Source organism: Oncorhynchus mykiss, chromosome 2 (genome assembly GCF_057628025.1).
Source record: "Oncorhynchus mykiss isolate SJ-2025 chromosome 2, ASM5762802v1, whole genome shotgun sequence".
Taxonomy (NCBI): Eukaryota; Metazoa; Chordata; class Actinopteri; order Salmoniformes; family Salmonidae; genus Oncorhynchus; species Oncorhynchus mykiss.
In genome coordinates, this window is record NC_143023.1 from 78,422,175 (window position 1) to 78,446,281 (window position 24,107).

Genomic DNA, 24,107 nt, shown 5'->3' on the forward strand with positions numbered 1-24,107 from the left:
TACAGTTGGCACTATGTATTCAGGCAAGTAGCTTTCTCCTGGCACCCACCAATCCCAGATTTGTCCGTCAAACTGACAGATGGTGAAGCGGGATTCCTCACTCTAGAGAACAAGTTTACACTTATGCAGAGCCCAATGGTGGTGAGCTTTACACCACTCCAGCTTGGCATTGTGCATAGTGATCTTAGGCATGTGTGCGGCTGCTCGGCCATGGAAACTCATTTCATGAAGCTTCTGACAATCAGTTCTTGTGCTGATGTTGCTTCCAGAGGAACCCCCCCCCCCCCTCTTTGTCTGCTTTGTCTGTCTCTCTCTTGACTGTTCTGACATTGTTGACTAGGCACAAGTGGAAAGTCGATTGGGTTAATTGATTAGTTTGCATGTGTGTGTCAATGTTTAATTGATGGAGGAAAGGTTGACGTTAGAAAGACCAGTGTCGTCTTCTCTTCCACCTAGTTAAATTTTATTTCACCTTTATTTAACCAGGTAGGCTAGTTGAGAACAAGTTCTCATTTACAACTGTGACATGGCCAAGATAAAGCAAAGCAGTGCAACACAAACATACAACAGAGTTACACATGTAATAAACAAACATACAGTCAATAATACAATAGAACAAGTCTATATACAGTGTGTGCAAATGACGTAGGATAAGGGAGGTAAGGCAATAAATAGGCCATAGTGGCAAAATAATTACACTATAGCAATTAAACACTGGAGTGATAGATGTGCAGAAGATGATTGTGCAAGTAGAGGTACTGGGGTGCAAAGGAGTAAAATAAATACAGTGGGGCAAAAAAGTATTTAGTCAGCCACCAATTGTGCAAGTTCTCCCACTTAAAAAGATGAGAGAGGCCTCTATGACAGACAAAATGAGAAAAAAAATCCAGAAAATCACATTGTAGGATTTTTAATGAATTTATTTGCAAATTATAGTGGAAAATAAGTATTTGGTCAATAACAAAAGTTTATCTCAATACTTTGTTATATACCCTTTGTTGGCAATGACAGAGGTCAAACGTTTTCTGTAAGTCTTCACAAGGTTTTCACACACTGTTACTGGTATTTTGGCCCATTCCTCCATGCAGATCTCCTCTAGAGCAGTGATGTTTTGGGGCTGTTGCTGGGCAACACGGACTTTCAACTCCCTCCAAATATTTTCTATGGGGTTGAGATCTGGAGACTGGCTAGGCCACTCCAGGACCTTGAAATGCTTCTTACGAAGCCACTCCTTCGTTGCCCGGGCGGTGTGTTTGGGATCATTGTCATGCTGAAAGACCCAGCCACGTTTCATATTCAATGCCCTTGCTGATGGAAGGGCACTCAAAATCTCATGATACATGGCCCCATTCATTCTTTCCTTTACACAGATCAGTCGTCCTGGTCCCTTTGCAGAAAAACAGCCACAAAGCATGATGTTTCCACCCCCATGCTTCACAGTAGGTATGGTGTTCTTTGGATGCACCTCAGCATTCTTTGTCCTCCAAACACGACGAGTTGAGTTTTTACCAAAAAAGTTATATTTTGGTTTCATCTAACCATATGACATTCTCCCAATCTTCTTCTGGATCATCCAAATGCTCTCTAGCAAACTTCAGACGGGCCTGGACATGTACTGGCTTAAGCAGGGGGACACGTCTGGCACTGCAGGATTTGAGTCCCTGGCAGTGTAGTGTGTTACTGATGGTAGGCTTTGTTACTTTGGTCCCAGCTCTCTGCAGGTCATTCACTAGGTCCCCCCGTGTGGTTCTGGGATTTTTGCTCACCGTTCTTGTGATCATTTTGACCCCACGGGGTGAGATCTTGCGTGGAGCCCCAGATGGAGGGAGATTATCAGTGATCTTGCATGTCTTCCATTTCCTAATAATTGCTCCCACAGTTGATTTCTTCAAACCAAGCTGCTTACCTATTGCAGATTCTGTCTTCCCAGCCTGGCCTGGTGCAGGTCTGCAATTTTGTTTCTGGTGTCCTTTGACAGCTCTTTGGTCTTGGCCATAGTGGAGTTTGGAGTGTGACTGTTTGAGGTTGTGGACAGGTGTATTTTATACTGATAACAAATTCAAACAGGTGCATTAATACAGGTAACGAGTGGAGGACAGAGGAGCCTCTTAAAGAAGACGTTACAGGTCTGTGAGAGCCAGAAATCTAGCTTGTTTGTAGGTGACCAAATACTTATTTTCCACTATAATTTGCAAATAAATTCATAAAAAATCCTACAATGTGATTTTCTGGATTTTATTTCCTCATTTTGTCTGTCATAGTTGAAGTGTACCTATGATGAAAATTACAGGCCTCTCGCATCTTTTTAAGTGGGAGAACTTGCACAATTGGTGGCTGACTAAATACTTTTTTGCACCACTGTAACAGTATGGGGATGAGGTAGTTGGATGGGCTGTTTACAGATGGGCCATGTACAGGTGCAGTGATCTGTGAGCTGCTCTGACAGCTGGTGCTTGAAGTTAGTGAGGGAGATATCGGTCTCCAGCTTCAGTGATTTTTGCAGTTCGCTCCAGTCATTGCCAGCAGAGAACTGGAAGGAAAGGCGGTCAAAGGAGGAATTGGCTTTGGGGGTGACCAGTGAAATATACCTGCTGGAGCACGTGCTACGGGTGGGTGTTGCTATGGTGACCAGTGAGCTGAGATAAGGCAGGGGCTTTACCTAGCAAAGACTTATAGATGCCCTGGAGCCAGTGGGTTTGGCGACGAATACGAAGCGAGGGCCAGCCAACGAGAGCATACAGGTTGCAGTGGTGGGTAGTATATGTGGCTTTGGTGACAAAACGGATGGCACTGAGGGTATTTTGTAAATGACATCGCCGAAGTCGAGGATAGTCAGTTTTACAAGGGTATGTTTGGCAGCATGAGTGAAGGAGGCTTTGTTGCGAAATAGGAAGCTGATTCTAGATTTAATTTTGGATTGGAGATGTTTAATGCGAGTCTGGATGGAGAGTTTACAGTCTAACCAGACACCTAGGTATTTGTAGTTGTCCACTTATTCTAAGTCAGAAATTCAAACTGATGGGTGTCTATAGTCAAAACATACTTTACTGATCGTTACAAGCTTATGAATTGTATGGTCAGGATTGTTAGACTTTTGCAGCTAGCAGTGGCTTTCTAGATGTAGACAGCAGGTGGCTGGCTGGCTGTTCATTAATGATGATGAGCGTCTGACCTCTGAGATGCATGCAGTGGATGTTGCTGTACTCTAGTGGTGGGAATATGAATTACAGCCTTTGAAAGCCCAACATCAGCCAGTCTGTGTTTGTTCTAATGATTATGTAACCTAAGTAACCTTGCAAATTACATTTCATGTCTTCCAGTTGGCTGTATATCTGTGGTTGTTTTATATTCCAGCTTGCATATTTGGGAGGTAGTCCTAGAAAACAACGGAGGTGATTCATGCTAACTTTAGACCTATCCAACACCCATGCCTATAGAATCATCAACTGCGTCGGTGTAGGGGTTAGGAGTCTATCTGGGATTGGGTGTGACTGTCCCCCCCCCCCCCCTCTCTGTGTTCCTCCCCAGGAGAAGCAGGAGGAGTTGGAGGAGCTGAACAAGGAGTTGAGGCAGTGTAACTTGCAGCAGTTCATCCAGCAGGCGGGAGTCCTGCCGACACACACACATTCACGCACAGACCTCAGCGACCAGCTGGACCAGCTAGAACTGGCTCATATGCTACAGGAAAGATACAGAAACGGAGGTACAGACACGCACTCTCTCTCTTGCTCTCTCGCTCTCGCAATCTCGCACAGAAGATTGCTCCTCCTTAACCTCCGTCTCTCTCCACCAGGCCTGGGCCTGCTCCCCTCAGAGTCGCCACCCCGGCCCACAGCCAAGCAGTTCCTGGGACACCCCCGCAACCTGCAGAACCCGCTGGTGTCCAGCCTCCACCCAGAGGGTGTGTATGTGTGACACTATCTGCCGCTACCCCGCCCTGTCCCACTCCGGCCTTCCCATGCCTTAGCTTGACTTTTTGGGCCATGCCTGGCGACCACACCCATCTGTTCTGGTACTAAGGGTGGAGGTCCAAGCATGGATCCCCCATCCCCCTACCAGCCCCCCCAGGTTTCCCTTAACCTTTTGCTGTCCTCTGACTGCCCCTTATGCCTCTAATGCTATTTGGTTATCTGATCATTCTGGTTATCTGTTATATTGGTCCATCTACAATCATTATTTTCAACTCTCCTATGCACATCTCCTCTCTCTTCTCTCTCTCGGTTTCTTTCTACCCGCTCCCCTTTTCCCTTACTTTCTGATTCTCTCTCTCGACCCCACTCTTTCTCTTTCTGTCAGTCTCTCTGTTTCTGTCATTCTCATTCTCTGTTTCTGTCAGTCTCTCTCTCTGTTTCTGCCAGTCTTTCTCTGTTTCTCTGTGTTGTGGACTAACAGTAGCTCTGCCTCCTACTGCTCCCTCTACTCCAGCTGGACTGTAACACTCAGGCGGGTGGTGCAGCTGTGAGTTATTCCTGATCCCCCCCCCCAGTATGTCCCCCCTCCCCTCTCTCCCCCCCAGTCAGTCCAGTGACGCAGGGTGTCTGTCCACCCGCAGAACAACAGGCCTGTTCTCCACACACAACAGAAACACACTATTACACTGTAACCACTCTATTTCTGTATAAAAGAGTGGGCCTCATTTAAATGCAGACGTTTTATTGGAAAAAAAATCGCATTTGTGCTACTTACAATTGATAAATGTGTCTCAATGACTGACCATTCTGACTGTAGTGTAAAATACAATTGTGTTTGGTTGTACCAGAGAGCCTTTTTCTGTCTCTGTTTGGGGGATTACTTCCATATTGCCTTGTATGTTGGTGACCTTTGACTTCCAAAGAGAAAGAGAGAGCCTGACCTTAGTGCTGTAAGATGTATTGCACAGTCCCTTCTCTCTTCTGTGTGAGGTCATGGGCCCTGTTTGAATACTTAAAACATGCATCCTTCACATTAGTTCTGATATTTCATATTAGTAATTTCTTCTAAGGACAGAGAATGGAACAATGCATTTCAGAAGTATTGAAACATGGCCATGGCCTAGTACGTGTGATGTTGGGTTTATTTGTGTGTGTGTGTGTGTGTGTGTGCTCCCTCCTCCAAAATACTTGGCAGTTTCTCTGGCTTTAGTGGGGAAATAGAGGTAGCATGCTTGAGGTAGAAGTTGCCTCACCACAGATCCTTGATCAGATGCCCCTAATCCAATCCATTAGGCGGTGAAATAAGAACTGACCCTGAATCAGTGGTTAGGGCCAACTTCTGCCCACTCCCAGGGAATGATTTACAATTATCTACCAAGCTCTCCCTCCACCTTAACAAGAAAATTGTTTTCAAGAAAAGTGTTTTCGAAACCAAATGAAAGGAGACATCATCCCAACTTATTTTTGTGTGTCTTGCAGTCGTGACATCCAGAGAGTCGTCATGGAGATAAAACCAGGAACGGCTAGGCCAAGGAGTTGTTCACTGTTTACTTAATGTCACCAACACATATTCTATTTAACCCCTGTCTGTCTTTATACCTACGGTCTGTTATTATTATTACCACATATACTATATACATACTGTGTATATACTAGCACATAAATATATTTATAGCATTTTGCTACTGTACACTGCAAAGTACCTATGTATGAAATGTAAAATGATTTAGGAAAACCTTTACCTGGAGAATTATTACTTTGTTTGTGTATTTAAATATAATAAAATATTGTGCACTGTGTGTTAGATAAACTTCCTGTTTTGATTGAATGAAACCGTTAAATCCTCCCCAAGACCACATCATAGTTGCATAATATATACTTGCATCTACAGGCCTGGTTAAGTGATGCAATAAGATATGGCAAGGATGGGCCACTGTTGGGAATGTCCAACTCTGAATATTTCACATGCTAGTGCATAACGCTGACTCAAAACTCCAGTCACCCTTTCTATGAGGCACTGTTTAATGATGTAGAACGCGCATGCCCCGCCCACTTGAGGATCTCTTTCAGCCATCGATTTCCTGTGATTGAGGGGTGCAAAATCTACTTGTCACTTAAATCTCGCTGGATTGATTACTTTCATTTGACTGCTGCGGCTCTTTCATACTTTTGCCTCTCGTTTTCCCCCGTTAACGTTACAAGCGCGGAAATGTTTGTAATGACCTGTCAAACACACCAATGGCTGAAATGGGCTCAATGGAATACATTGTATTTCCGTTGAATCTATAAGAACTCTAAAGCTTCGTTGGGGATTTAATGAACCCTCGCAACACTTACATCACAAGAAAGACAAGGAAGGAAAATGTATTTTGATGGGTTTTTAATTCCACAAAAAATAAACAAAGTAATCATTTAAAACAGTTGACATTTTTACAAATTAGATGCGCTAAAATGAAAACAACTTCCGAAAATGAATATTCGGATTATGGTGATATTATGTTTGATCTCGCAAACAATGTAAAGCACTGTATGTATAGATAGATGTAATCTAGAACCAAGCATGTTGATGTTTAATCCTAGGGTATCCTGCTATTGACACTAGTGGCTTCCTTACCAATTGAACATAGACACTGCCCTGGCCTGAAGCGGGGTTATTTCGGAAACATACAGTCAGTCCACATTCGAAGTTCCTAAACAGCAAAATCATTCAATGAGGTCCAGGGATATGGTGCAACAAAAGGTTTATTCTTCTTAAATCTAACATCAAACAATGATTATCCTATCAATTTAAAGTCTAGATTACTTGACATGAAAAATACATAATATGGCCTGTTTATATGCATGTATGGCCAAAAGACTATACTGCTCCCGCGTCTAGCTAGGACACTCCCCACCAAAATCCCAACTTCCTGCCTTTATTAAATCACTAACACACTTACCACAGTACAATGAGTGGACAAGAGGGGGAGACAAACTAAATTTCGCTAATGACAAAGGAATATATCTCAATCAGGTAAATATATAAATCATAAAGGTTAATACCTAATATTTCATCATATACATTCATATTTAATATATTTACACACGTACATGGAGCTCTGTATGTTCTGTATACAAATATGTCGAAATTGTCTCTAACAGACACACTTGTTGAATTATGAAAGAGAACATGACAACAACAGTAATTAATGAGGCAGTTTAGACGGCGCAGGTGAGTGTTGGTAGGTTAGATGGAGCAGGTGAGTGTTGGTAGGTTAGATGGAGCAGGTGAGTGTTGGTAGGTTAGACAGCGCAGGTGAGTGTTGGTAGGTTAGATGGAGCAGGTGAGTGCTGGTAGGATAGATAGAGCAGGTGGTTGCAGCCCTGTTCCACCCTGTTATGTTAATGTTCATATATGCAAATACACATGTTGTATTAATGCACATTAGGCATATTTTAACACACAAAATAAAAACAAATAGCTGATGCAATATGAAAATGTATAAACTCGCCAGCCAGTTTATTATGTACACCACCCCGTTCCCGAATATGGATTGCTCCTACAGACAGTAAGTCACTTGGCAGGCAGACAGGCATTGAGGCATTCAGTTACTGTTCGATTAAACGTTAGAATGGGCAAAATGAGTTACCTAAGCGACTTTGAGCATGGAATGATAGTCGTTGCCAGGCGCGACAGGTCCGGTATCTCAGAAATGGCCGGCCTCCTGGGCTTTTCACACCCCACAGTACCTAGGGCTAACCGAGAATGGTGCGACAAACAAAAAAACATCTAGTCTGCAGCAGCCCTGTGGACAACAAAAACAGCTTGTTGATGAGAGGTCGAAGGAGAATGGCAAGAATCGTGCAAGCTAACAGGTGGGTCACAAACTGACAAATAACAGCGCTGTACAAAAGTGGTGTGCAGAACGGCATCTTGAACTGCACAACTCATCAATCCAATCACCAACACTGGACAATTGAGGAGCGGAAAAACATTGCCTGGAACATGACCGTGAGTTCAGTTTACTTGAGTGGCCTGCAGACCTCAACTGAATAGAGCATCTTTGGGCTGAGATGAAATAGGCTGTTCTCAGCATGAATGTACCGCCGTCCGATCTGCAGCAACTGTGTGATGCCATCGTGTCAGCATAGACCAACATTCCTGTGGAACGTTTCCGACACCTTATAGAAGTCCAAAAATAATTTTGGCTGTTGTGGAGGAAAAGGGGGGTCCGACCCAGTACTACACTGAACAAAAATATAAATGCATTTCTCTCAAATTTTTTGCACAAATTTGTTTACATCCCTGTTAGTGAGCATTTCTCCATTGCCAAGATAATCCATCCACCTGACAGGTGTGGCATATCAAGAAGCTGATTAAACAGCATGATCATTACATATGTGCCCCTTGTCCTGGGGACAATAATAAGCCACTTTAAAATGTGCAGTTTTGTCACACAACATAATGCCACAGATGTCTCAAGTTTTGAGGGAGCGTGCAATTGGCAGAGGATTTAATGTTAATTTCTCTACCATAAGCCGCCTGAAATGTGGTTTTAGAGAATTTGACAGTACTTCCAACCGGCCTCACAACTGCAGACCACGTGTATGGCGTCATGTGGGCGAGTTGTTTGCTGATGCCAACGTTGTGAACAGAGTGCCCCGTGGTGGTGTGGTTATGGTATGGGCAGGCATATGATACGGACAACAAACACAATTGCATTTTATCGATGGCAATTTGAATGCACAGAAATACCTTGACGAAATCCTGAGACCCATTGTGAGGCCAATTTTTTTAAGGTGTCAGTGACCAGCAGATGTATATCTGTTTTCCCAATCATATGAAATCCATAGATTAGCACCTAATTTATTTATTTCAATTGACTGATTTCCTCATGAACTGTAACTCAGTAAAATATTTGAAATTGTTGCATTTATATTTTTGTTCAGTATAGATCGGTGTACCTAATAAACTGGCCACCGAGTGTAGATGAGTGCATAAAAAAGTGATATATGGCATTGAATTGAATACCTGTATTCCCACCAAAATCCAAGAACTCCATTCATTATTTGTCCGTGCCAGTTTTATTATTTTTTTATTTCACCTTTATTTAACCAGGTAGGCTAGTTGAGAACAAGTTCTCATTTGCAACTGCGACCTGGCCAAGATAAAGCAAAGCAGTTCGACACATACGACAACACAGAGTGGAATAAACAAACATACAATCAATAATACAGTAGGAAAATGTTATGTGCTATAAATCACTCAATATCTGATAAATTATAAAAATGTCCAAAAGGTTGGAGTATCTTCATCCATTGTCTAACTTGCATTTATTAGAATTGTTTTTAAAACCTTTTAACAATTTCGATGACCATTGCTAGTTTAATGAATTTCACATTTATGATAGATATTCATACATTTTATAAAGGCTGCTATATAGAGCTGTTTTTAATGGTTATGGCAACACTTCCAATACACTGTGAGTGACAGAAAGCACATTCAATACATTGTACACATAATGTTGCTCATACAATCTGTTACCAAAATGTCTCCCTTGGTGGGGAGAGAAGTAGAGAACACATACAGTACATGTGACCTAGCACCAGCTGCTATGAAGTCTACTATGCTATGCTGATGTGTCCACTCACACGATAGCTGAACATGCACATTCAACGCACTCTAATTCTCTACTCAAGTGCTTCTTCATGCCATATACTCAACACTTCCCATGCTCTAGTCCAGGCCCCTGCTCTTACCTCAAACCACAGTGACTTGCCGTGGTATTTGAACATGGAAAATAAAATGCAAACATGACAGAGTGCAGGACTAGGACCGTACAATCATTTTTAAAATTCAATTAGCAGACACTCTTATCCAGAGCGACTTAACAGGAGCAACTATGGTTAAGTGCCTTGCTCAAGGACACATCAACAGATTTTTCACCTAGAGATTCAAACCAGCGACCTTTCGGGTACTGGCCCAACACTCTTAACCGTTAGGCTACCGACCGCCCTGATAGTGTATTTAGCTAAGTAGATAGTGATGAAAAGTCAAATGTCTATTCAGTTTGCCTTTCTGTAATGGAGCTTGTTAGTGATATCACTACTACAGTAAGTGATATCATAAACAGTGAGCTGACCCCGACTCTGGACTCTATTCACGTTACACAGTCCTCCTCTCTGAACCCACGTCAGATGACACAGTCCCACCCTTCTCCCTCTCTCTGTGTATATCTGTGAGAATAAACATGATGGCTGTCTGACGGAGTGAGTCCCATGAACCACCACAATGCTGAAACAAACTCTGCTTAGCTGCTCCACAGCTCTGTAAATATTTGTCCTTGCTGCCACATAAAGAGATTCCTCTTCCCTTTACATACTGTATCTGCACCTCTGTATTTATCTACTTTTCCCACCCTTCAATAGTTGTCTAATGACTTTGCCTAAGTTGGCATTTCTCTACATTCCTGTTTTAACTCTCACCTCTATGGGTTGAGGGAGTAGCTGAGGTACATTTGTTTGTCAGAGCTACTTGAAAAGACTAGACAGTTCTGATATTAAGATTAATTATGTGGAATTGGATTATGATCAGGCCACGTCTGGCTTGGCTGGAGATAGATAAGCCCCAGAATCCCTGCAGTTCCCATAGTCTGGAGAGAGACAGGGAGACAGAGAGAGGGAGGGGAGAGAGAGAAGTGAGGGAAAGGAAGCAGAGAGGGGGACAGTTCTCTGACCTGGTATGACATGGGAAGCTCTCTCTCACACACACTGAGCTGTTGCAGGGTCACACTGATATGAGCATGCAGCAGAAGTGGAATACTAAATGCAGATGTCGTGTCATCAGTCTCATGGAAACTTCCATTTCCTATCAGGGATTATCACACTGGAAGGCCTTCTAGTTCAGGAGCAGTTCAATCACATCCAGTTAGTCTCTAATCTTTTGAAATGTCCCATTTGTGGCCTGTAGCCACTCACATACAGAACAGTCACACAGGCACTACCTCTCTTTCATGCACACACACAATCTCACCCACTCAAAAGCTAAACTTAAGGACAGCTATCTCACAAACAGGAGAACATTAACAGATTATGATGGGTTTGCAGGGTGTCTACCTGATCAGGGCATTATGTTTGCTCGCAGATACCATACCACTCAACATGGATCCTCTCTCACTGAATCTGTTGAGACTGGTTCAGCAAGAGGTAAGGCAAACTTTTGCCTTTTGGATATGGAAACTGACCTTGAACAGACAGAACAATATGTATATCATATGTATCTACGCAGGATGTGGGTTGGAAGTCATGGCATTGAATAGCACCCTGTTCTTATCACTAAAAAGTGAGGGACCCCTGTCCAAAAACAACCCTAGCCCCTAACCATTTGTGTAGATCAGGACTAATTGGATAAGCAATATGCTGGTAGCTCCACTTTGCCATATGCTTACACCTACCCAATAATGTCAGATGTACAGAACACATGTGCCTGGGTCTAAAAGGAGGGGGGCCAGAGGCTGTTTATGGCCGGAGTCTGAATGCTATGGATATAGCCCTGCTGCCTGCCTGCCTGTTGATAGGATGGTGCCGTAAGTATCTGCACGTTCACAGTTAGACATATACCACTTACTTATCTATCTACTGGGTGTCACTCAAGAGTAATCCATGAGGCAATAAACTAAACACTGAAACCACACAATGGAAAGAAATATACTTGATGCCACATGATTTCAATAGAAAGTTTACTTTTTTTTTTTAGGGTAACATTGTCAAGTCACATTGTCATTGGTTTGGAACAGAGTATATATACATTGATACAAGTTATGGATTATATTTGTGCTAATTAACGAAATACACAGAGAAGTAAACTAAGGCAATGCCAGAGAAACACTCACCACCAGCAGCCTAGAGTCCCAGTAGATGGCATGCCAGGTCTATAGGACGGCAGCTCCAAAGTAGGTCTAATGTAAAGGCCTCTGACTGTATAGCCTGGAGATAGTGTACTACATACAGCAGTACTCAGAAAGGCCACGGGGAGGGCAGTAATGCTGAAGCAAATAATTATTCCCACATAACAGGTGTCAGATAGCACGAGATGTTGCATTTGTAAAGTGTGTCTGGACAGGGCCTTTCCCGCTGCGGCAGTAGAGAAGTCTCCCCAAAACCAGGTTAGCCGCTGTCACACGCACAGTGGTATTGGGATAGGCGCAATGTACGTTAGTCAGTGGCTAACCTGATTTCAGATTCATAAAATAAATCCTACCAAATGATAACTGAGGGGGGAAAATATGGTATGTATTATACAGTAACAACACAATAATAGCATAACAACAATAATAATCATCATCTTATTAAATATCAACATGGCATGCAAATATAGGATACAATTCATTGTGGCTATAGGAATTGTTTTACAGCGCAAGTTGCGTAAATAGTGTGCATCCAAATACTGAAAATAACTTTTGGATTCGAAACTATGTGCAATCTCAGTTGGTTTGGCAGGCTCCTCCTTGACATATTCATCTACATTTTCGATACATTTCGGTTGTAAAATATTTAGCATGGTTCTCATTTATCCTATCAGTCAAATTACAATATGATCAACAACAAGGGAAGTCATTATACAACATAGGCCCAACACATCATCAAATTCAACGTTGCATCGAGCTACTTCAAAAACATTTGGAAAATATTCTCAGGAAATTATTACAACATTTCACCAGATAAAGATACAGAAATCTACTCACCAATCTCCCACATTTTCCTTTAGAATAGATCATGTGTAAGAGAAAATAACTCCCAGTAGCTCTGAAGAGTGCCACGTACATTCACTGTAACTGTTTTCTCAAAAATATGTCAAATAGTTCATTAAAGTTAGGTGCATTTAAAGAATAGCAGTTTAGGCCACACTAACCCACAAGTTCAGTTCAGTTCACTTGCGCTACCCCAAAACTACTCATTCCCCTGCATCTCTGCAACCTGACCTGCATATGCAAAGCATATAGATATTGGCGTCTTGTAAAGCCTGTGGACACTATTCCTACTATACAGCCCGCCCAATAAACACAACCATCGAATTACAGCGTCCAATTTGTGTACTTAACACCACCAATGGGTTTAGTGGATTTCCTTGAGTTATGGTTGGGGTGCGGCGCGTTCGTTTCTGCACGTCTCAGGCTATATTAGGAATAAACCATTTTCGCGTCATCAATTTCCTTCCATCGGCAATATTAATCAGAAAGGCGGTTACGACAAGATTCTCCCCGTCTAAATCGGGCAAACTATAATGCAACATTGGTCGTCGGAGTCAAGGGGCGTGCATTTAACCCGTTTTGAGAAAAAGCGCTCTACCCGTACTGCTGAAAGTGGTTGAACTCTGCTCGCTTGTGTACAGTGTTGCCATGAGGCGAGTGTGGTTGTGCACGTACCAAGGATGCTGCTTCATTACAGTAGTGGAAATCAGAGCGAGAGAGCGCGAATGGCACAGACTATATGATCTGGACTAATGGTGTAGTGCAATCATACAGTTTTCAAGGCGCGTTACCGATCATCTTGAATTATTTAGATGTCCTGCAAGATGCAAACTTCAATGTTGGATACAATTGCCTAACACTCAAGATCATTATTTTATACACGTTTAACACATTTTAAACAAATACAAAAACATTTTGCTGAGAAATTATCTATAATTAAACTGTCTTCGAGTGCGAACGTCGTCCTATTCCTGTTGACAATTCTTCATAACCATTCCCCCCCCCCCCCCCCCCCCCAATTTTAGCTTGCATATTCCCACGTTTCCTCTAACTACTGAAAGGTGTTATGTTCAGGTTCAACAACATTACCAAATACCCTTTTTGAACCGGAACAGGTCGATCAACAGTTTGGCAAAGCAATAGAATCGTGTCTGGTCAGAAAATGCCAGACCATACCATTTCTTTGATTGGATACAATCAGATACAGTGTGGACAAATTCTACCACGATACAAAACAACAATAAAGCATACATTTCTTACAATATATTATGTAACAGGTCCACCCTGGTACTGTATGTCATTTCAATATCAACCAGCAGAGAGCAAGAAAGCCACATAGTATGTAGGCCAATGCCTATGATCAGGGCAGGATTACAAATGGACAGGGCAAGTGCCCTAGGCTCCCATAGTATGCACAATTTTCTCTCAGCCTCATGGCAAAATGTGTAGAATAGCAGAAAATGTGCTATAAAACTGCACATTTCTCTCTCTGTCCCATGGCCAAATGTGTAGAATTGCAGGAAATTAGCTCACAGCCTCATGACAAAATGTGTAGAATAGCATTATAAAACTGCACATTTTTCTCTCTGCCCCGTGGCAAAATGTTTTGAAATGCAGGAAGTTAGGGACAGATTGCAATTTATAGGGGGGAGGGGTGGTCCAATATAGGGGAGGGTTGTGTGTTTTTTTGTTTGCTCACAGGGGAGGGCAGTGCATTTTCCCCCCTGGTTTACATCGGCTAGTTGCATGTATTACTATGTAATTTCTTCCATCCTAGCCAAATTTCCTCATCTGCTCACATGCGCCTCCCCTATATCAAGGTGTTTTGGTACTTCTCTTATGCACTATGCTTCTCCATTTGCTAACTTTTATTATAAACTGGGTGGTTCGATCCCTGAATGCTGAATGGCTGAAAGGTGTGGTATATGAGACCGTATACCACGGGTATGACAAAACATGTATTTATTCTGCTTTAATTATGTTGTTAACCAGTTTATAATAGCAATAAGGCACCTCTGGGGTTTGTGGTATATTGCAAATATATCACAGCTAAGGGCTGTATCCAGGCAATCAGTGTTTTGTCGTGCCTAAGAACAGACCTTAGCCGTGGTATATTGGCCATATACTGTACCACACCCCCTCGGGCCTTATTGCTTTACTGTACCACAGGTCGGTATAATCTACCAGTCCAGTAGTCCATCCTGCCTTTTATCCACCATTCATATTGACAATAGTGCTAGGTGGATATTTTGTCCATATTTGCAATAGGCTAACTAGCAATCATACCACACACAAAATCATTCAAAGCTGCATCAATTTTCAGTATGAATCGACAAGAACAAATAGGAATAGCTGATAGGCAATGGAGATGCCACGTTCATCATTGCACATGAAAGAACAGTGAAGACATGAAGCACAGCTCAAAAAAGCTCCCCTATTGATCTAGTTTAGGAACAATAACATTATCCTACCTAGACTAGTCTACAACACCACAATGCAATTAATCATGTATTATTGTTTTCAAGCAAGTGCTGCAGTGAAAATGTAATTTGAATAATAGTGCAAAAGCCCTGTGATTTGAATGTTTCATTCAAAAGTGTCTATCTCTCTGGGGCCCTAAGCTTGTCTTCGTTTATATAGGCTATATCCATTTTAAAAAATGTTAATATCATACCGTGGACACCTAAGCCTATAGGCCTATGCATGCAATGCCCTGATGCATTTAGTGCTCAGATGTTGAGGTGGACAATTATTGTTTAAGAAAAGTTGTCTAAAAACTGTATACAAAAATGGCTAAAAAGTTTTGCATTTGCTTCACATTTAAACCCAAGGAATAATGTTTTTGTAATTTGTTATAGGCAGTCTTTAAGGACAAGTAAATGTGTCTCATTTGGCCAATATCCTTCCTTTATTGATGGTGCTCATTGCACCAAGTCGATCTTAACGGCATACACTTCTCAAATGTCTGGTAAATTAAAATCTTCATGGTCACGTTGTCTGGCACCACATTTTCCAAAAGGAAACTCTGAAATGTGCATATTGTTTTTATATAGATTTGATCATATTCACATGAAAATCAGTCACCAATTGGATGAAAACTGAGCTATAGACACCCTAAAGACTCTGGCAAGTGTGCTACTCTAGTGTCACATTGATTATGCCTGCACATCATGGTTCACCAACAGCCTCAAACATCTAAAGAACAAGCTACAGACCAGTCAAACAAGCTTGAAAGATTTGTACTTCAACCCCCCCCCCCCCCCCCCCCCACCCCCACCCCCCCCATACTCATCTGGAGATTGAACATTTTCTTGTTTGTACAGTGCATTCGGAAAGTATTCAGACCCCTTGACTTTTTCCAAATGTTGTTACATAACAGCCTTATTCGGGCTCTGGCAGGGCCCCTCAAGGACATTCAGAGACTTGTCCCAAAGCCACTCCTGCATTGTCTTGGCTGTGTGCTTAGGGTCATTATCCTGTTGGAAGGTGAACCGTCGCACCAGTCTGACGTCCTGAGCGCTCTGGAGCAGGTTTTCATCTCTCTGTACTTTGCTCAGTTCATCTTTCCCTCGATCCTGACTAGCCGCTAAAAAACCTCCCCACAGCATGACACTTCCACACCATGCTTCACAATAGGGATGGTGCTAGGTTTCCTCCATACGTGACGCTTGGCATTCAGGCCAAAGAGTTCAATATTGGTTTCATCAGACCAGAGAATCTTGTTTCTCATGGTCTGAGAGTCCTTTAGGTGACAAACTACAAACGGTTGTAATGTGCCTTTTACTGAGGAGTGGCTTCCGTCTGGCCACTCTACCATGAAGCCGTGATTGGTGGAGTGCTGCTGAGATGTTTGTCTTTCTGGCAGGTTCTCCCATCTCCTAGAGAAACTCTGGTTTCTTGGTCACCTCCCTGACCGGGGTCCTTTTCCTTCGATTGCTCAGTTTGGCCGGGCGGCCAGCTCTAGGAAGAGTATTGATGGTTCCAAACTTCTTCCACTTAAGAATGATGGAGGCCACTGTGTTCTTGGCGACCTTCAATGCTGCAGAAACGTTTTGGTGCCCTTCCCCAGATCTGTGCATTGACACAATCCTGTATCGGAGCTCTACGGACAATTCCTTCGACCTCATGGCTTGGTTTTTGCGCTGACATGCACTGTCAACTGTGGGACCTTAGATAGACAGGTGTGTGCCTTTCCAAATCATGTCCAATCAATTGAATTTACCACAGTCAAGTTGTAGTCAAGTTGTAGGAACATCTCAAGGATGATCAATGGAAACGGGATGCACCTGAGCTCAATTTCAAGTCTCATAGCAAAGGGTCTGAATACTTATGTAAATAAGGTATTTCTGTTTTTTTTATTTGTAATAAAAACTTGTTTTTGTTTTGTCATTATGGGGTATTGTGTGTAGATTGATGAGGAAAATGTTTTATTAAATCCATTTTAGAATAAGGCTGTAACGTATCAAAATGTGGAAAAGGCCAAGTGGTCTGAATACTTTCTGAATGCACTGTATATCATTTAATTAACAATACATTTATTTTTTAGTTCAATGCAACTTCAAATGGCATAAATATCATAAATAAATTAGTGTTATAGAAAATATATAGGCCAATATACAGTACTATTAAACATTTGGTGGTCACTTAGAAATGTCCTTGTTTTTTAAAGAAAAACACATTTTTTGTTCATTAAAATAACAACAAATTGATCCGAAATACAGTGTAGACATTGTTAATGTTGTAAATGACTATTGTAGCTGAAAAAGGCTGATTTTTTTATGGAATATCTACATCGGCGTACAGAGGCCTATTATCAGCAACAATCACTCCTGTGTTCCAATGGCACGTTGTGTTAGCTAATCCAAGTTTATAATTTTAAAAGGCTAATTGATTATTAGAAAACCCTTTTGCAATTATGTTAGCAAAGGTGAAAACTGTTGTACTGATTAAAGAAGCAATAAAACTGGCATCCTTTAGACTAGTTGAGTATCTGGAGCATAAGCATTTGTGGGTTCGATTACAGGCTCAAAATGACCAGAAACAAAGACCTTTCTTCAGAAACTTGTCAGTCTATTCTTGTTCTGAGAAATGATGGATATTCTATGCGAAATTGCCAAGAAACTGAAGAACTCGTAGAATGCTGTGTACTAATCCCTTCACAGAACAGCGCAAACTGGCTCTAACCAGAATAGAAAGAGGAGTGGGAGGCCCCGGTGCACAACTGAGCAAGAGGACAACTACATTAGAGTGTCTAATTTGAGAAACAGACGCCTCACAAGTCCTCAACTAGCAGCTTCATTAAATAGTACCCACAAACATCTGTCTTAATGTCAACATTGAAGAAGGCGACTCCAGGATGCTAGCATTCAAGGCATAGTTGCAAAGAAAAAGCCATATCTCAGACTGGCCAATAAGAAGAAAAGATTAAGATGGGCAAAATAACACAGACACTGAACAGAGGAGTTCTGCCATTCACAAAATTTCTGAATTCTCAAAATATCACTACTAATAACAGTACTACACTTTTTTTTTATACATTATATAGTACTACAAGAACGAGAGCCCTGCCTAACCTAAGTACAGGGGGTCCCTAATGTAAACTGGATCTCTTTCCTCCATTGGAAAAGCCTAGACTGTCCCACTTTAGCTTCTACATGCTGTCCTACTTTAGCTAGCTAGGGCTGGTAAAGTGGGACAACAACAAAAATGACTAAATTACAAAGTTCAAACATAATATTGGCAACTTTTTTTGATGCACCAGTACATAGTATGCACATTTACTCCACAATTTGGCACAATGCATTATGAAAGTTGTATAACCTTAACATAAAATAAATAGCTGTGTGACTGATCATACCGTGTGCTTCTCCGCTTCCTGTTTGAAGCTTGCTCTGCCACCCTCTATAACACCGATCATTAACTAGATTCAGCCGCGGGACGATTTTTCTTTGAGCGGATGGTCTGCGGGCCGGAAGGTGAGACTGCAAATTATGTCCAGCATTGAAAAAAATTAATATATATTTGCATTTATTTTTTTCTCAGAAAACTTGAGGGGCCAAATTCGGCCCACGGGCCCCCAGTTGGTGAACCCTGTTCTATAATGTCACACAAATGAAGTGATCACACATCTTGTGGTTTCTCTGCAAGGGCTTAGTAACAATATTTTTGATTTTCTCTTGTCAGACCAAGAAATAGACATGTCAGGATTAAGCTGTCCCAGTTTATGACTTCGCACCCTTTCTGAATTCACCCTATGCCTATTTAAGGATCTGTTTGAAATGTCAAAACTGGTGGAGAAAGCAATGGGATAAGTTAAATCTATGAAAATCAAGAGAAGTGGACTTTTGTTGATCAGAAGAAACGTGTGTTGGATCTCAAGTCAACTGATGGATATGATGTGTCATGCTTTGATCTACTGTTTGAAGCAGGGCACCTGTTAAAGCAAACAGCCTGGTCTCATAGACTAGATGTAACATAGTAAATGTAAACAAAAAGAGGATGGTTGGTCGGGGTGGACGGGAGTCATTTCTGGAGTAGCGTAAGAATTCAACAATGCTCTACTGAAGAAGATTCATGGAGTGGTCGATGCACATAGAATGAATCGCATGGTCAATTAATCAATCATTCAAATGTATTTATCAAGCACTTTTTACATCAGCTGATGTAAGGATAAACACCCTAGAAAGGCAGGAACCTAGGAAGAAACCTAGAGAGGAACCAGGCTCTGAGGGGTGGCCAGTCCTCTTCTGGCTGTGCCGGGTTGAGATTATAACGTTACATGGCCAAGATGTTGAAATGTTCATAGATGACCAGCAGGGTCAAATAATAATAATAATCACAGTGGTTGTAGAAGGTGCAACAGGTCAGCACCTCAGGAGTAAATGTCAGTTGGCTTTTCATAGCCGATCATTCAGAGCTGGAGACCACAGGCACGGTAGAGGAAGAGAGTCGAAAACAGCAGGTCCGGGACAAGGTAGCACATCCAATGGTAAATGGCAGGAAGGAGAAGTTTGTCTGTTCTTGTGTTTTTTGATGAGCTTCTCCCTTTCCGAGTGCAGCTGGGATATGTGAACTACTCTGTCAGAGTGTTTATTCCCAGACCATTGCAATGTACCCACTATTAAATGTTGGGACATGTACCCAGTGTATGCAGACGAGAGAAGCCAAGATGTGGGATATTTGGGTAAGATCATTGCGAAAGCGATTGTTTGCAAAAAGAGAATGGACTAAGAGCAAAATGTTGTGTGTCTAGCTGTCGTGCAGATCATGAAGCGAAATCCGTTGAATGCCCCAGGACGGTGATTGGGGAGAACGGGCTCGTGGTAATGGCTGGAGCAGAATGAGTGGAATGGTGTCAAATACATCAAACACATTTGTATTTATTAGGGATCCCCATTAGCTGCTGCCAAGGCGGCAGCTACTCTTCCTGGGGTCCAAACACATTAAGGCACTTATATTACACATAAAACCAAATATAAAACAGTACATCATATAACATTACTACACCACTACATATCTACAATACAAAATGTGTAACGACCACCATACAACAATATTACAATGTATGTGTGTGTAGATTGCGTGAGCTAACACTTTTGTGCAGATGCGTGTGTCTGTACCTTTGTGTGTGTCTCTTCAGTGTCCCCTCTGTTCCATAAGGTGTATTTTTACCTGTTTTTTACACCTAATTTTACTACTTGCATCAGTAGTACTGTGCACCTCACATAGTCTGTTCTGGACTTGGGGATTGTGAAGAGACCTCTGGTGGCATGTCTTGTGGGGTATGCATGGGTGTCCGAGCTCTGTGCTTGACGTTTAAACAGACAGCTCAGTACATTCAGCTTGTCAACACTTCTTACAAAAACAAGTAGTGATGAAATCAATCTCTCTTCCACTTTGAGCCATGAGAGATTGCCATGCATGTCATTAATGTTAGCTCCCTGTGTACTTTTAAGGGCCAGCTGTTCTGCCCTGTTCTGAGCCAATTGCAATTTTCCTAAGTCCTTCTTTGTGGCACCTGACCACATTACTGAACAGTAGTCTCAGTGCGACAAAACTAGGGCCTGTAGAACCTGCCCTGTTGATATTGTTGTTAGGAAGGCAGATACCGCTTTATTATAGACATACTTCTCCCCATCTTAGCTACTGTTGTATCAATATGTTTTGACCATGACCGTTTACAATCCAGGGTTACTCCAAGCAGTTTAGTCACGTCCACTTGCTCAATTTCCACATTATTTATTGCACGATTTAGTTGAGGTTTAGGGTTTAGTGAATGATTTGTCCCAAATACAGTGCTTTTAGTTTTTGAAATCCTGAAATATCCACCTATTCTGAAACTAACTGTAGCTGTTTGTTAAGTGTTGCAGTCATTTCAGTCGCTGTAGTAGCTGACGTGTATAGTGTTCAGTCATCTGCATACAGTGCCTTGCGAAAGTATTCGGCCCCCTTGAACTTTGCAACCTTTTGCCACATTTCAGGCTTCAAACATAAAGATATAAAACTGTATTTTTTTGTGAAGAATCAACAACAAGTGGACACAATCATGAAGTGGAACAACATTTATTGGATATTTCAAACTTTTTTAACAAATCAAAAACTGAAAAATTGGGCGTGCAAAATTATTCAGCCCCTTTACTTTCAGTGCAGCAAACTCTCTCCAGAAGTTCAGTGAGGATCTCTGAATGATCCAATGTTGACCTAAATGACTAATGATGATAAATACAATCCACCTGTGTGTAATCAAGTCTCCGTATAAATGCACCTGCACTGTGATAGTCTCAGAGGTCCGTTAAAAGCGCAGAGAGCATCATGAAGAACAAGGAACACACCAGGCAGGTCCGAGATACTGTTGTGAAGAAGTTTAAAGCCGGATTTGGATACAAAAAGATTTCCCAAGCTTTAAACATCCCAAGGAGCACTGTGCAAGCGATAATATTGAAATGGAAGGAGTATCAGACCACTGCAAATCTACCAAGACCTGGCCGTCCCTCTAAACTTTCAGCTCATACAAGGAGAAGACTGATCAGAGATGCAGCCAAGAGGCCCATGATCACTCTGGATGAACTGCAGAGATCTACAGCTGAGGTGGGAGACTCTGTCCATAGGACAACAATCAGTCGTATATTGCACAAATCTGGCCTTTATGGAAGAGTGGCAAGAAGAAATTTCTTAAAGATTTCTTAAAGATATCCATAAAAAGTGTTGTTTAAAGTTTGCCACAAGCCACCTGGGAGACACACCAAACATGTGGAAGAAGGTGCTCTGGTCAGATGAAACCAAAATTGAACTTTTTGGCAACAATGCAAAACGTTATGTTTGGCGTAAAAGCAACACAGCTGAACACACCATCCCCACTGTCAAACATGGTGGTGGCAGCATCATGGTTTGGGCCTGCTTTTCTTCAGCAGGGACAGGGAAGATGGTTAGAATTCATGTGAAGATGGATGGAGCCAAATACAGGACCATTCTGGAAGAAAACCTGATAGAGTCTGCAAAAGACCTGAGACTGGGACGGAGATTTGTCTTCCAACAAGACAATGATCCAAAACATAAAGCAAAATCTACAATGGAATGGTTCAAAAATAAACATATCCAGGTGTTAGAATGGCCAAGTCAAAGTCCAGACCTGAATCCAATCGAGAATCTGTGGAAAGAACTGAAAACTGCTGTTCACAAATGCTCTCCATCCAACCTCACTGAGCTCGAGCTGTTTTGCAAGGAGGAATGGGAAAAAATGTCAGTCTCTCGATGTGCAAAACTGATAGAGACATACCCCAAGCAACTTACAGCTGTAATCGCAGCAAAAGGTGGCGCTACAAAGTATTAACTTAAGGGGGCTGAATAATTTTGCACGCCCAATTTTTCAGTTTTTGATTTGTTAAAAAAGTTTGAAATATCCAATAAATGTCGTTCCACTTCATGATTGTGTCCCACTGGTTGTTGATTCTTCACAAAAAAATACAGTTTTATATCTTTATGTTTGAAGCCTGAAATGTGGCAAAAGGTGGCAAAGTTCAAGGGGGCCGAATACTTTCGCAAGGCACTGTACATAGACACACTGGCTTTACTCAAAGCCATTGACATGTTGTTAGTAAAGATTGAAAAAAGTAAGGAGCCTAAACAGCTGCCCTGGGGAATTTCTGATTCTTCCTGGGGGGGGGGGGGGGGGGGGGGGGGACAATGCAAGTAGTCTGGGTAGCCATTTGATTAGCTGTTCAGGAGTCTTATGGTTTGGGGGTAGAAGCTGTGAAGAACTCTTTTGGACCTAGACTTGGTGCTCCGGTACCGCTTGCTGTATGGTAGCAGAGAGAACAGTCTATGACTAGGGTGGCTGGAGTCTTTGACAATTTTTAGGGCCTTCCTCTGAAACCGACTGGTATAGAGGTGCTGGATGGCAGGAAGTTTGGCCCCAGTGATGTACTGGGCCGTACGCACTACCCTGTGTTGTGCCTTGCATTCGGAGGCTGAGCAGTTGCCATACCAGGCAGTGATACAACCCGTCAGGATGCTGTCGATGGTGCAGCTGTAGAACTTTTTGAGGATCTGAGGACACATGCCAAGTCTCCTGAGGGGCAATAGGATTTGTCGTGCCCTCTTAACGACTGTCTTGGTGTGTTTGGACCATGATAGTTTGTTGGTGATGTGGACACCAAGGAACATGAAGCTCTCAACATGCTCCACTATAGCCTCGTCGATGAGAATTGGGGCATGCTCAGTCCTCCTTTTCCTGTAGTCCACAATCATTTCCTTTGTCTTGATCACGTTGAGGGAAAGGTTGTTATCCTGGCACCACATGGACCGGTCTCTGACCTCCTCCCTATAGGCTGTCTCGTCGTTGTCTGTGATCAGGCCCACCACTGTTGTGTCGTTGGCAAACTTAATTATGTTATTGGAGTCGTGCCTGGCCATGCAGTCATTGGTGAACAGGGAGTACAGGAGGGAACTGAGCACGCACCCCTGAGGGGCCCCTGTGTTGAGGATCAGCGTGGCAGATGTGTTGTTATCTACCCTTACCACCTGGGGGCGGCCCGTCAGGAAGTCAGGATCCAGTTGCAGAGGGAGGTGTTTAGTCCCAGGGACCTTAGTTTAGTGATGAGCTTTGAGGGCAATATGGTGTTGAATGCTGAGCTGTAGTCAATGAATAGCATTCTCACGTAGGTTTTTATTTTGTCCAGGTGGGAAAGGGCAGTGTGGTGTGCAATAGAGATGGCATTTTCTGTGGATTTTTTATTTATTTTATTTAACCTTTATTTAAGTAGGCAAGTCAGTTAAGAACAAAATCTTATTTACAATGATGGCCTCCCCCGGCCAAACCCTAACCCAGACGATGCTGGGCCAATTGTGGGGCGCCCTATGGGACTCCCAATCACTGCCAATTGTGATACAGCCTGGAATAGAACCAGGGTCTGTAGTGACGCCTCTAACACTGAGATGCAGTGCCTTAGACCGCTGCGCCACTCGGGAG

General features: G+C 42.4%; 1 protein-coding gene across 6 annotated transcripts in view; it reads left to right on the forward strand.

Annotated features, from left to right (window-relative positions):
• The window catches only part of LOC110496993 (ras association domain-containing protein 7), a 63,743-nt gene extending 58,028 nt beyond the window's left edge, over positions 1 to 5,715 (forward strand). For all 6 annotated transcript variants that reach the window (XM_090208669.1, XM_036956271.2, XM_036956251.2 and 3 more), the window contains 3 exons: positions 3,529 to 3,703; positions 3,794 to 3,901; positions 5,391 to 5,715. In XM_090208669.1, coding sequence (XP_090064795.1) covers positions 3,529 to 3,703; positions 3,794 to 3,901; positions 5,391 to 5,422 — 315 coding nt within the window. In that variant the 3' untranslated portion in view covers positions 5,423 to 5,715. The remainder of the gene's footprint in view (positions 1 to 3,528; positions 3,704 to 3,793; positions 3,902 to 5,390) is intronic.
• The last annotated feature ends 18,392 nt before the right edge of the window (positions 5,716 to 24,107 follow it).